This window comes from Paramormyrops kingsleyae, chromosome 5, assembly GCF_048594095.1.
Source record: "Paramormyrops kingsleyae isolate MSU_618 chromosome 5, PKINGS_0.4, whole genome shotgun sequence".
Taxonomy (NCBI): domain Eukaryota; kingdom Metazoa; phylum Chordata; class Actinopteri; order Osteoglossiformes; family Mormyridae; genus Paramormyrops; species Paramormyrops kingsleyae.
The window spans coordinates 26,959,590-26,973,514 of NC_132801.1; the positions used below are offsets into that span (position 1 = coordinate 26,959,590).

At 42.8% G+C, this 13,925-nt stretch overlaps 1 protein-coding gene across 3 annotated transcripts; it reads right to left on the reverse strand.

Annotated features, from left to right (window-relative positions):
* Positions 1 to 189: 189 nt before the first annotated feature.
* LOC111850865 (ras-related protein Rab-40C) lies at positions 190 to 13,656 on the reverse strand. Of its 3 annotated transcripts, none has more exons than XM_023825193.2 (7): positions 13,641 to 13,656; positions 11,433 to 11,691; positions 7,029 to 7,089; positions 6,585 to 6,645; positions 6,007 to 6,084; positions 5,119 to 5,341; positions 190 to 3,778 (listed from the first exon to the last, which is right to left on the reverse strand). In XM_023825193.2, the coding sequence occupies exons 2-7, from the start codon at positions 11,584 to 11,586 to the stop codon at positions 3,498 to 3,500; spliced, it is 858 nt and encodes a 285-aa protein (XP_023680961.1). In that variant the 5' UTR covers positions 11,587 to 11,691; positions 13,641 to 13,656; the 3' UTR covers positions 190 to 3,497. The 3 variants fall into 3 exon arrangements, with proteins under 3 accessions (XP_023680961.1, XP_023680960.1, XP_072568593.1); XM_023825192.2 differs by lacking the exon at positions 13,641 to 13,656 and adding an exon at positions 12,285 to 13,064; XM_072712492.1 differs by lacking the exon at positions 13,641 to 13,656 and having other exon boundaries at positions 11,433 to 13,064.
* Between the last annotated feature and the right edge of the window lie 269 nt (positions 13,657 to 13,925).

Genomic DNA, 13,925 nt, shown 5'->3' on the forward strand with positions numbered 1-13,925 from the left:
AGAACAAGAAGTTCCCACAGTTTGGGCACTAGCGACATTAAGACACTCAATGGAAATGCGCTGCCCGCCCTTGCTACCGCCCACACACTAAGTAATACGCTATAGTGTAGGATTGTTGTGTGTAATAAAAGGACAGAATGCAAGACGCCCCCTTTCTCATTCATTCATTCATTAATATAAAACCAAATGTAAAATATTTGGAGGTTTATTTGGGGGAAAAGTACTTCCATTTAATACGAACTGTACAATCCAAAATGATTAAAAAAGTTGTGTTTAATTACAAAGCATTCTTCATTTAAGTTACCCAGCAGCTTAAATCAAAGTAAGATAGTGTTTTACTCTAACCACAATATTATTACAGTTCCCTTTATATAACACGGAAAATGGAAAAATAGCAAAGACCAAACTAGCTGTTGTAAATGAACACCCCCCCCCCCTTCCCCCACATCCTACACACAAATAAGGAATGTTACAGTCAAGCCAAGTTGCTTAAACAAAAAAAATAATAAAATAAAAAATCCGACCATTCACCTTTAAAATTACAGGGAAATACAACTCAAATGGACGAAATTGGAGGAGCTTCATGGGCTGTTAATTGCATTTACAAGCCATGGTCACAGAAGTGTGTTTTACTTCATCCCCGAGGATAAGGTACATTGCTTAACATGGCAAATCTCCCTGATTAGCACGGGGGCACAGGAATCTGCTCCCTGCCAGCCGTGCAGGGGACCTGCGAGGTCTGGGGACCCCACCGGGCGTACATACATCCCAATGGCTCAGTCCAAGGAGGAAGACTTTAAACGTAACACTGCTGCAAGACTTCTGTAACAGGCAGGTATGCAGGAGTAGTGGAGGGGCAGGGCTGATGCAGCGAGAGCCTGCGGGGTCAGGGCATGGGGCCAGAAAAGCTCATCCTGATTCCTGGATCTCACACTGCCCTCTCACTCCTACACTGGGTGTAAACGGCAACAGACACGGCTACTTAACCCACAAAAACAAGAGACAGTTGCTCTTCATAAAAGGAACTTAATTATAATACATGTCCTTAGGAAACCCGACTCAGCCAGTGCTAGCCTGGCGTCACAGACAGGGCTTGCAGAAGCGGGGGCGATTGGTCCCTGAGTTTCGGGGAGGTGGGGGTCAGAGAGGAGAACCGCGAGGGGTGGGGGGGGGGGGAACCAAAGAGCAAGAGTTTGTGAGGCTCTGTGCAAAACACAAGACGATCCCTGAAAGGGCATACCAGAAATGAATTAAATAACAGGATAATTACAATATTACACCGTGAAGCTTTGCTACAGCGACAGGAAAAATACCTAAATGAAAGCAGGAAAAACACCAGAGCGCATTTTAACAGACGAAGCTCCATAGACGAGCAGTGAGTAATGATATCAGCAGGCATACAGCTGCTTTTAAGGGGTCTAGAAGCCGGCACACCGGCAACCTCATTAACAAAACCGCTCTCTGCTTAATTCACAGACGGAGCCACCTACTTGGCTTTCATTCTGTTGATCTATTGAAGCTTTTCTGAAGATGAACTGATCTAACTTCAAGCTGTATACATCGTGCATTTAAGAAGCACAACCCTAATACTCAGTTACTGTTCTAAGGGAAAACAGTTCATTTTGTATGAAAAAGAGATATCTATTAAAATATTGCGACTATGAAACAGTTGCAGGCCTCTCTGCATTTCCCCAGTAGTGGATTTGGCGGAGGAAGGCCGGCCGTGCAGGCTACTGAAACACTGATGAGTGAATGAGTTAATGGCAGAAAGGCAAAGGAGTTTAGCTGAAGTCATCAGTGTGATGTGGAAGGTTACAAAAACAGACCCATGCATTCAGCTGAAAACCAGCCTGGAAGGACTGGGAATGAGGCCTGGCTGTGTTAACAAGCATGTTCATTAGGCAGAGTGAATGATGGCAAATAAGGGGGCACTTCACCTTTATTATTTAAGCGCCTGAACTGGACCCCAATTAACAGCTCATCCTTTCATAAAACTCTCCCCAGCCAAGGATGGCGGCTACACAGAGGCAAAAGGGTAAAACAAACAGGACTTGTGCTCTGACACACTTGGGCCCCGTCGTGTTTCACCCGAGTTATTGACTTGAGTTTACTTGGTAACTGGAGGGTATCTGAGGTCCAGTCCTATGCATGTGCTGCAGAGCAGTAGCTTTTCATGGTGTTTCGCTCCACCACATACAGCTATTATACATTATACTGTTTATACACATACATGCGCAGTTCCTGGTGCACTTGGATTAGTGATTTTCTATAAATTCTACTCTAGGGACCAGGGAAAGAAGTTTCTTCCCCACAAACAGATTAAAGATTTCCTTTTAATCTCAAAAATACATGCTCTGCTTGGCTACATCCATAAAAATGAACTTTAACCCCAGCTCTCCAAATAATAATCAAGGGTGAAATCTTGATTTAAAAAAAAAAAAAAAAAATTTTTTTTTTTTTTTTTTACACAAAAAAAGGGGTCAATTTTCTAAAATAAGAATAATGCTATAAGGATTGTGTTCAGACTGAATTAACTGGGGAACCTAGTATGAAGATCTGTAAAACTGTACCACATTTTAATAAGACTCACCATCACCTCGTTCTAAAACTCTAGTCACCTTTATAATGAAAATGAAGAAAATGTAAATAGAACCAAACAGAAATGAGATCAGGGAAGATGGAGAACGGATAAGTAAAGATCAGAGTCTGCTCACGGCCTTCACTGCCATAATACGTCAGACGCTAATCTGCGGCTCCATTCTGAGGGGTCTTCAGGATGGCCAGATTAATCTGGAGCACTTGAGGTTCTCGACCTCCTGCTGCCAACATAGGTCAGTTGGAACAGCCGTACTCCAAGACCACGTTCCCAGGGTCAAGTGTGGAGGAGAATGAGACAGGAGCAGCTTGTCAGCTGGGTTACCCGATGTGCGGCACAATATTGTTCAGTAGTGCGTTGTGTACAGCTTCCAATCATCAGAAGAGTGTGGATCTCTTATAGAAAAGAAAAACCAGAAAAGAAACCCCAACATCTGAGAGCAAAGCGCAGACATCCTCAGGGGCAGGCAGATAACGTTCACCTGTTCCAAGCACAGGGCTAAAAGGTGCCATCTGAACCATCTACAAGCACATGAGGAATTTCAGTGCAAAATTTCATTACAAAATAAAGCAAACTGACCACAGCCAAGAATCTGTTTCCATTAAATATCAAGTGTAAATACTGTATTAAAATAAAATGCAGAGAAGTAGTTCCAACTAGCTATAGTGTTGAACGGCTCCAGAGGGTTGGAGGAGCCATTGAGATGGATGGATGGATGGATGGATAGCTAACTGTGGTGGCTGCAGGAGAAAGACCCTGGGTCCGACCACATGGCCCCAGGCAGGACAGGGTCTTCATAGGAGGAGATGGGCCCCATCCAGGGCCAGTCCATGGTTCTGGCAATGCAGTCTCTGAAAGGTGATAGGTAATGATTGGGGGCTCGGGGCCCCACAGCGACATGCTATGAAATCTTGCAGTTATTCCTGGCACAATTCTGAGGTGGACTTTGGGGAGGCCGGACAGACTTGGAGCGCTTAAGGCTGTTACCCTTGCTGCTCCCGGTGGTGGTGGTCAGTGTGGGCCAGTAAGAGCGACCGTGCATCATGACTGCGTTCATCCCGTTGGCCATGGAGAAGGACTTGAGGTGGCTCTTGATGGCCACAGGCAGGGGCAGCTTGTCGATCAGGTGGACAGGTGTACAAGACACGATGGCACGGCAGCACAGGTCCTGGAGGCTGAACACTGAGGAGAACGAGCACACAAATGTGGAAGTCAGCATCTTTAACTTTTTGCAATGACCAGGGGTGCTGTGAAGGGGAGGGGAGTTAGTCAGAGATCCTTGGAATTGTCCTGACAGAGGCCCTAAAAAGCGGTACAGCGTACCTCCAATCACCTCTTCTCATAGCACACCTACTCTCTTTATATTTAGACAGATTTACAGAGAGACACACTTAAATTTCCAAGGAGAAATTAATCATTGATTAGCAGAAATATTCAGTTCAAGGCTCTGGTTTAGCCAAAAATTGCAATTTATGCAATTATGCATCCAGTAATCATAAAAAAAAGGTTCAGTTGTTCTGAACAGGAGTGTTAAAAATGGTTATGTAACTTCATTGCAGTACACTCCAGAGGGCGACTGTTTACAAATTAAATTTAACTAGATTACTGTTACCATTCTATGGTTGAAATTCTTTTTATAAAATGGTGTAATTACTGCTAAAGCATACATATAAACAGAACTCGACTAAATAATTAAATGATCAAATTTAAATATTACATTCTTACTATACATGAAGTCATTGGGGGAAAAAAACACTTCAAATAAGATCAACGCCCATAAAATCTCAATTTTAAATTCAACTATCATCTTCTAAGAAAATCAGACCCATGTTATCATGAATGAACCAAGTTCATAAGAAAACAAGATCAAGAAATATCAAATAGGCTGCTTGTGATTTTGAAAGCAGGCTTAAAGCTATTAGGGAATATTTCTGAAAATCTAATGAAAAACTTCAAGGACATTAAGAGCACTTAGTAAAGGCCTCAGGAGGTTAACATGCTAATAGTGCTGCCTGAGGTGCCCAATGAAGTATCTATCAGCAACTTCTACAGGAAGAACCTCATTTACTAGTTCTACAAATGGGGAGGGTGTGATGGATGTCTGATGTTCTAAATTGAATGGTGCTGCTTTGGATGGGGCACAGACAGAGGAAGTGGACAGAGAGCTTTGCTGAGCAAGGCAATCTCTTCACCTCCAGCACTTTGCTCCTGAAAGCCTGCTCCCTTCCTTGCTGATTGAGAAGACATCTTAAGTGTCAGCTGGAGCACGGCATTTCTAACATGTATGTTTGCAGGCAGTACTTCCAACCTCAAAGTATGACAGCTGCGAACTTTGAAGGTCAAGAGACTGGGATTCCTGAAAGTCCTGTCTGACTGGAAATAAATATAAACACTAACTTGTAAATGACGACGCTTCTGTTTCAAGTCAAATGACTGACAGTTCAGGGTTTCTCACTGAGCTCCCCGCCAGTATCACAATGAATCACTCCGAACCGGATGGTCTGCCCGCCCTGCTCCCTCACCTCGGTTGGGTCTCCAGAACTTCTCCATGCCGTGTCTCATGAGTACGATGCGGGACAGCTCTGTGAAGGACTCAATGACGTTGAAATTGCACAAGGGGCTCACTTCGAAAAAGGTCATTCCGTTCTTCTCAGCGTAGGCGCGGGCTTGCTCCGTGGGCACCTGCCGCTTGAAGGCCAGGTGCAGTCGGTTGCCCACTAGGATGCGTGGCACACCAGGGGCATGCTGGGAATTCAGAGAAACAGGCAATCAAAGGGGACATAGAGGACTACTGGCTCAGGTATCACCCATGCAATAGTTAGATGACATGGCTCTTATTACCAGCAAATATATAATGCACTGTAATTAAACTACTGTTTATAATTTCAGTAAATAATTTCTAAACGAGCTGAGAAAACGTCCTCATCACTGGGATGGTAAGAGCAGAAAGTTCAATATGATCACAGATCAGATTTACAGCAGTGATTCTCAACCAGTGATTTGAGAAACACAGATTTAGAGCAGTGCATCTACAACTTTTGCACTGAGTATAAGCTACAGTTAACGTCTACTGACAGGATACGAGGAAGCAGGAAACAGTAGAGCCCCACGTGTACGGGACAGGGCTAAAATTTGGATGCCAGCACCCACAGGATGTCCTATGAGGGAAACGGAGGGGCGCTTTCCACTGAGAGGACAGGAAACACAGGAAGACCACGGAGGCAGGAGAACCCATGCCTTGCATTCCAACGATTTAGGCTCCTGGGTAGTTAAAGGGCTTCTGAGTGGGCCCTGTGAGGATTCGCTTGTAAAGCAGCTTGCTTGCGTAATGGGCAGAGCAGGCCGATAAGAACGGCAACTGCAGCTCTATGTCAGAGAACCACACAGATCAGTTAAAGGCGAACCCTTACCTCATCAATCTCACGGATCCAGCGGTCAATACCGTCAAAGGACCAGCGATTGGTGATGTCATACACCAGCAAGATTCCCTGAGCAAACAGAAAAAAGGGAGCACAATCATTTTCATCCATACATTGACAACAAACAGCACAGACTCTGGGAAAACAAACAATCCACCATCTACTGTCAAGGAGTTGCCTAAAAAAAATCTTTGGTTCATGATCCACCAATGATAATGCCTTTAAAAAAATTAATCAATGGTCACTGTGGAAATTAGCACACTGAATGACCTGGCAATTGTCCCACAATCTCTCTGGGAAGTTCATGCGGCTGATTACATTTCAAGAGCTCTGTACTTTCCAGCTAAATGCTGCAATAAACTTGCAGCAATTGTAAGGGGGTTGGGAGCTTAATTCTGATCAAATTAAGATAAATGGCAGTATTTAAAGCTGGCCTAAGTGGCTACTGGAAGACAACATGTTCTTGAAATCCAATCACTGTTGACAAAGATTAGGATTCATCATACCGTTATCAGCCCACTGGCTACAACTCACCAGTAAGCAAGACTGATAAGGTGCAAGATGCCTACCTGAGCACCTCTGGAGTAGGACCTGAAGATGGTGCAGAACCTGCCCTGTCCCGAGGTGTCCCTGAGAAGCAGACAGACAGATGAGTAAGTCTGCTGTTGACAGCGGGCAGGGTAAGTATGCCAGGCTCAGCGGCTCCGAAACAGCCTCAACCTGTGCCAGGTGGCTGACTCAAGCAGAAGCCCTTACACCTGAGGTGTTATTTTATAAAGGACAATACAGAGTGGGAATAAAGTTTCATGGCTATTAACTTTAATGAGAAAATCAGTCTAAGGGCCTATTTAGAACAACACACAGAGGCATGTATTTACATGTAAAATTATGGCGAGGCATGAAGAGATTTCCAAAGTCTTGTTGGCAGTTCACACAACCTTAAACCACAGCTATAAGTCATCTCTCAACTACCATGTTAAGATATTTATCATCCTTTATGATCATGTACATACCACAGCTCCAGTTTGACTCTTCTCCCGTCCAGCAGAATGGTTGTGGTTTTGTAGTCAATCCCTGGGAAGAGAGAGTGAGATTGAGAAAAGGGTAAATAAGGAGAAACTCGTACTTGCGCCATTACTGTCTGCCAGCACACAGCCCTTGCTGCTGACTGCCTGAATGGACATTTTGGGGATGAACCTCCCATGATGTGCTGCTGTGAAGCTCAGGGCCAAGGCGTTAATGCAGGACTTCTTATCACCAGGTTTCTGTTTCAGCCTTTTCACTGAGTGTTTCCATTAACAGCACCCTTTTTCAGGCCAGCACTTGCAATTCTCTGTACACCACAGATAAGAGCTGCGGTCACCCATTAGCATTGTAGCGCTGCTATACGGCCTAGAGTACTTCGTAGCATCTGTGCTAGAAAAGAGAAGCGAAAGCCATGTAGTGTTACCCTACAGCTTCTGCAGTGTGGTAAACAAGCAAAGCTGATGACCTCAGCATAAACAGAATCCACAGAGTAATACACAATTCAGAAGCCATCAGAAGTCGACTGACAAAAATGTACACTAAAAGCACAGAACCTGAATAAGAATAGTGATTAAAACTTTGAGATAAGTACAATTCTGTACAGGCTCCACAGGATCACACAGATGCATCATATTGTTGTTGATAGCATTCCCGTTTTTAGAAAATGCCCTTTTAAAATCAGAAAAGAAAAGAATCATCGCCACACCGGACAAAGGATGACCATGTATTTACACGTACAAACTTACTTGCGGCACACCTAAACTTAGTCGGTGACCAGCCCACTTTGTTATCAAATCCTTTAGTAAACAGGTCACTGTTTCCTCTTTTGTACTGTTCACACCCTGTACAATGAAAACTCCACATCCCAGCTGTATCACAGACCACCAGGCCAACTGAGATGGCAGACTTTAAGGGGGAAAACAAAATCAGCAGGACTAAAAACAAGGCCAGTGCAATCAGAGTGATCAGAGTAAATTATCCCTGAAGGCCATGCAATCTAGCCCTGAGGAAGGACTCATCCCCAGATTCTGAACATAAACAACCAAACTACCACTACAGGGCTCTGCTAGAAGTCTCAGTTATACTACAGGATTAAACTACTAAGTGAGGAAGACACATGCAAGACATTCAGTTGTCCTGAATGGAAAATACTTTGTGTACCTGTACACTGTTTGCTTAAGAAAGATTTAGACACAGTGCATTAAGGTACAGGAATTCTAGTTTTAAAGATGACCCAGTATTAACTTGAATAATGGAGCATTGCTGTTGCATAAGAGGTACCATTAAATATCCTTGTAAATGTATTCTTGCTTGTTCCTTCTAGTTGCACAGTCAAAAGAGCAGTTCAGGATACATTTCACTGCATGTTGTACCTGTTTAACTATGCAGGTGACAATTAAAAGAAGCTCTCTCTCTCTCTCTCTCTCTCCTGAATAGCCCACTGAACATTCATACTGGCAGGAGAAAGTATTGTACATACTTTGATGAAGACACAGCAAATATAAACATCAGTTATTATCAAACATTCTTCTGTTCCATTTTCAATAATTGCTCCTCCAAATTAGGATGCCAGTGACCCGAAACCTAGTTCATGAAACATATGGCATGGAATACTGATGTATTACAGCACACTTAAAATGACAAATTAAAGACATCTGAAAGTCAGCATTTCACCTAATCTGTATGTCTCTGGACCAGGCACAGTAACCTGAGTACCAGCAGAAGTAGAAATAATCCATTGCCAAAAATTCTGGGAAAAACGGCGTATTTGTCAAAAAGTCCTATGACACGAGACACCCTTATGACACTATCCCCAAACTCAGTGTTATCTACGAAGGAATGTCTACAAGGATAAGATCAACTGAACTTCAGCTTCCTATAATCTCAAATGATTATTGCAGTGAAAAATTACTTATTTTGAAGGAAAAAACATTGTTTTACTTCAGCCACTTCAGCAAATGTTACATTTATTTAAATACTATCCAATCAGTTGAATTGAACCACGCTGAATCTTTGCATGAATAAGCATGCTCTCTTTTATGCAACATACTGCAAACCATGTATCTAGATAATATCTAGATATAGATAGCTAGATGGTACTGTCTCAGTGGGAGAGATACACGCCCCATGCAATACACTTTGGTTATCATCGTCTCAGGTAGAGCTTCTTCCCCAATTTCAGTCTTCTGGCAGAGGCCAGCAGCGTTCCTTCAGGAATCTGTCTGTATTTGGCATCATCCAATATCCGTTAGCCTCCAGGTCCCCCACAGCCCAATGAAGAGAAGAGAATCACTGCCATAAAAGGACGAATCTGCTTCAGATTGCAGTGCTGATCTTTGAGCAATGTGCCATCTCCGGTTTTTAGACATAACATTTTGCAATGCACCAGAAAAAAAAACAATCTATCTTGCTTTCATCTGACGAAAGAGCTATTTCCCAAATGACTCCAGACCTCCCGGAGTGCAGTTTTACTCATTTGTAACTTCTCCTCAGCACCCTCCTGTACAGAGCATGTCTGTGGTCTGAGTTTATAATGATGCAATGTAACAAGCAGACCGTTCTTTGACAGAAGGCCTGCAGGTCCTGTAAGGTTCTTCCATCATCCCCTAGGTCTCCTTCCAGTTTGAGGAGGATGACCCCATGGTGTCACCATGATTCGCACTTCTTAAAAATTGTTTTTATGATGCAGCAGAGACTTTCATCCCATGGTGCATGACTGTGTGCGAGTACATGTGTGTTTTGTGATGACCTAGTATCCCATTCCCCCCCTAACCAAGATAAATCTCTGGAAGATGGGTGTATTTAAATATCTTAATTAGTGAAGCAACCAGCTCTAAACAATAGAAACTATGTTAATTACTACAAGGTGGTTGGGGGTGAAATGCATTGTGTGTGTCCTGCCGAATATGTCCGGAACATTTTGGGGGGGAAAAAAGCATAAATAGCAAAAGCTTCAAATATATTTCCACAATTCTTAAAGAAAGAACCGAAAATGCAAGATTTCTATTAGAGACCACTCACTGATTTCAGGGGTTTAGCTTTTCCAGCCAAAAAGGCATCAGTTGCCTCACCAGAGAAAAATATAGCCTGGCATTTAACTTATTTCCAGAAATTTCCTGAGACAAAATTCCAGCAACTAAACTGAGATTTTATCTCGCCCCTTAATACAGATGAACTTCAAACTATGAGGACAGATTACCTCAAGTTAGATGGCTTTGCCTGTCCAAATACCGTGGGACACACACAAAAAAATACACATAGGAAGAAATATACTCAAGTTGTGGAGCACACAACCTTAGAGTTAACAACAACTCCCACAACTTTCCCTAATCAAAAGCCAATGTAAATGTTCAAGATCAATTAATGCTTAACCTACTGCAATGTTCCAGTAATGAGGGTTTTCATATATAAAGACAGCATCCTTCCTCTAATTTCAGACAGTGAGTGCTAGCTTGGTACCATAAAAAGGTCAACAGCACTAAACATTGCTGAAATGCTCACAGACATTCATCCACATTAGCTGAGCAGCACACAGATTAAAAACAGCTGTCTTATAAAAGCTGAATGATTATTTGGAGCATACAGATTCCTATTAAGGAGAGCCACTATGAATCTATGATCATGTGGGCGGGTGGGCTATTTTCCTGTCATTGCTGGCTTTGAACAGCTGCATGCCTGGCCCAGGGGCATATAACCACAGACGACTACAGCTGTGTTCTGCACTTCTGAAGTGTACCATCCACCAGTTTACATTCCACTTGTGCAAAAACAGGACACATTTTACCAAGCACAAATATGCTTTAAAATGCTGAGCTGGCCTTGTGCAGCATACCGACATGCTTAATCGGCCATATCACATTCACATCTGATCAGTTTGTATCCATCAGTTTGTATTTTTGGCCATAAAACAGAAACATGATGTACCAGCCATTCAGATTCATATTAAATTTCTGGGACAGCTGTGCCCTACCTTCAGCAGAATAATGTTGCAACCATACATAAGTGACACTGGCAGGACATCCCATGGGGAGGTGAACATCACACATCTAAAATTAAACAGCACTACCACAATTTTGAGCTGGCGTCCTATGGAGGAAAACATCTGAAGGTCTGATACAGGCAATAGAAGGTAAAGACCATCAAAGGGGTGATGTTACAGTAAAACTGACAGCAAATATATTGAACAATACCTGTTTTTCTAGCACATCACCTCCAGAGTACTTTTTGGTGGCATTACAATTTCTACACCATCAGTAAATCTCACAACTTCTAAGATGACGGGTCTTTTTAGACTAATAGATTTTTCTAGCCTTCTGTGAATGCCTGGTCTACTCATCACCAGTGTTACCTACTGAGCAACATTTGTGCTCTGTGGCTCCAGGAATACTCACCACTGCTGTAGGCATATGGTGACTCTGCAGATCCATCCTGCAGACTGTCTAGGATCTCGCCTTTCCCCACGTCGCTGTCTCCAACCAGCAGGAACTTCAGAAGGTAGTCATAGCTCTTGACGGGGCTACCCTGGGTGCCCATCCTTCCTCTCATTTGCACAAAGGTGAGCTGAGAGCTGGTCTCTTGGGAGCACCCTTGTGCCCGGCCGGATCCAGCTGGAACCGAGGTCACTTCTACCCCTTCTTGACAGGGTGCAAGCTAACGTCGAAATCCCCAAATAGTCGTGAAAACAAGTAGGAAAAAGACTGACTAGGACTTCCACACAGGGTAGGGTAATTAAATGTAGGCGTGCAAAAAATAAATTCACACCAAAATTCAGATAATAGAGAAACACCAGGTTATAGAAAGAAGACTCCCTGCAATTTACCACCTTTTAGTGTGTTTATGTAGTATAATTATGATTCCGAGTCCAGCTGCAGGCAAATGACCTGAAATATGGCTTTAATACGGATCAACCGTCTCTGAAGCTGCACAGTTGTCAAAGAAAGTAAAATGTGAAGATCGTCCATTAAAAAAAGCACACCTCCTGCTGAACAAAGACCCTGAGGTGTAATGCAGAATGAAACCCAAATGGTACTCGGTCCTTAGCAGGAAAATCACATCTTTGTTTTTGTTATGGTGAGCCCAGCTGGGTCCGGGGGCTCATTGTCTTCACCGATGGTTTAAACAAAGACGACCTCACCGCAAACCGTGTTAAAAACGGTCCCAAAGCGAACATTTAAAAAATCTTCATTAACAACACAGACATTGTTTTGTATTTTATTTTAAAAACTAAACGACCGTGGACGTACCTATGGAAAAAGAGAGATTTCCGCCCGCTGGCATCTCCAGCTAAGCCAGGCGTATTAAAGCGAGCTTTTCGGGGCTGCAGCGGCTAGGGACGCCTGGAATCGAGAAGAATGAACTACGCACATCCATACTGCCAATTAAACTACCAAAGAAGCTGGTGAAAGTCACGTCTAACCAGAAACACCAGTTAACGACTCGCTATTCAGAGTTAGCATGCTAGCTTGCTAACAAGCAAAGCTAAATGCTAAGACCTACTGGTGGTAATTATCTAAATGCCATTTACTAAAGGCGATAATAAATAATAAAAAGCAGTATTCTAGGAAAATACACCGGGTTATTTGCTTTTTTTAAAAATAAATAAAAAAAACAAGTCTCGCTTTTCACTCAGCGGAGTCGGTCAGAAAAAACGGTCCTTGTGCTGCCATCGAATCCGCCCCTGACGTTCAAGGCGTCGGATGTGCAGTTACATATATCCCGAGGTCTGGTACAAGGCCTGTGCTAGCGCGCTAGCTCGACAGCTTTCTTTTTGCGAATAGTCCGGTATTGGCTTTATTTGGCTTGGTATCTCCGAGTAACAACAAATTTAGCTAACCTGATAGCACTCGTCATAAACAACGTACTGTTGTCCATAGGTAAACTACACACGCAGGATAGCGTCCCACTGTAACGCAGACGACTCAGCGCTGTCACTGAGAACACGGAGCAATCTTGCTCAGGCTCCAGCTTCAGCTTCAGTTTAGCTCTAACCCGACTCGCTCTGCCCCAACTCTGCCCACCCCCCAGCCGCGCTAATCCCACCTCTTTCTGCAGATGCTGTTTATAAACTGACAAATATTTATTCACACGATTAGTGTCAAGTCATGAAGTGTATTGTTGTAAATAATTAAATTATATAAATACATTTCAATATGGTGATGTTTATGCTTGTCTTTAAAATTTCAATGGTTTCAACATTACTTATACAGTTAAAATGCATGTTTGGCGTCACTAAACAAGCAATGCTTCATTGTGCGTTTCCCCGTTATCATTTGTCGTACGGTTCTTTTAAAAAATAATGTTCACTCTGGATTAAATTTGCAGTAAAAGTGGTGTCAGCATAGCGACTGTTGGTTATCAGGTTTTTGTGACAACAAAACACAAAAAATAAACACGAAACATGAACAACTAGTATTCGGTCGAAAAATAAATAAACTCGCATAAGACAGCCTTAGAAATCCTGGCACTAACAACTTCATCTTACTTTTCCATTTCGTCAATTTGTTAAAGTCTCACACAGACATAATATCGTCCATATTTGCTTACATACGCATTAATACTGTACATTAGTCTAAACATCAAGGTATAATATATGTGTTTACATAAATGGTGAGTTATTTGTCCATTATTGCTCATGTTCGTGGTTATTTCGAAGCGGATTATATAACTGCAGAGTGTAGCTAATAAAGGAAGGTCGTTTTTCTGGAAGTCCCCAGGGCGACCGTATCCCATCCCTGTTCGTGCTGACTCAGCGAAATCTCCCTGAAACAGCAGCGGTAGCGCTACGCTTTTTATTGTTAGTAAATGATGGTTAAGCAACAGAAAAATTCTCTGTCTTGAAGGCTCTTCACACAATTGGATATATGACATTATATATAGATTGTAAA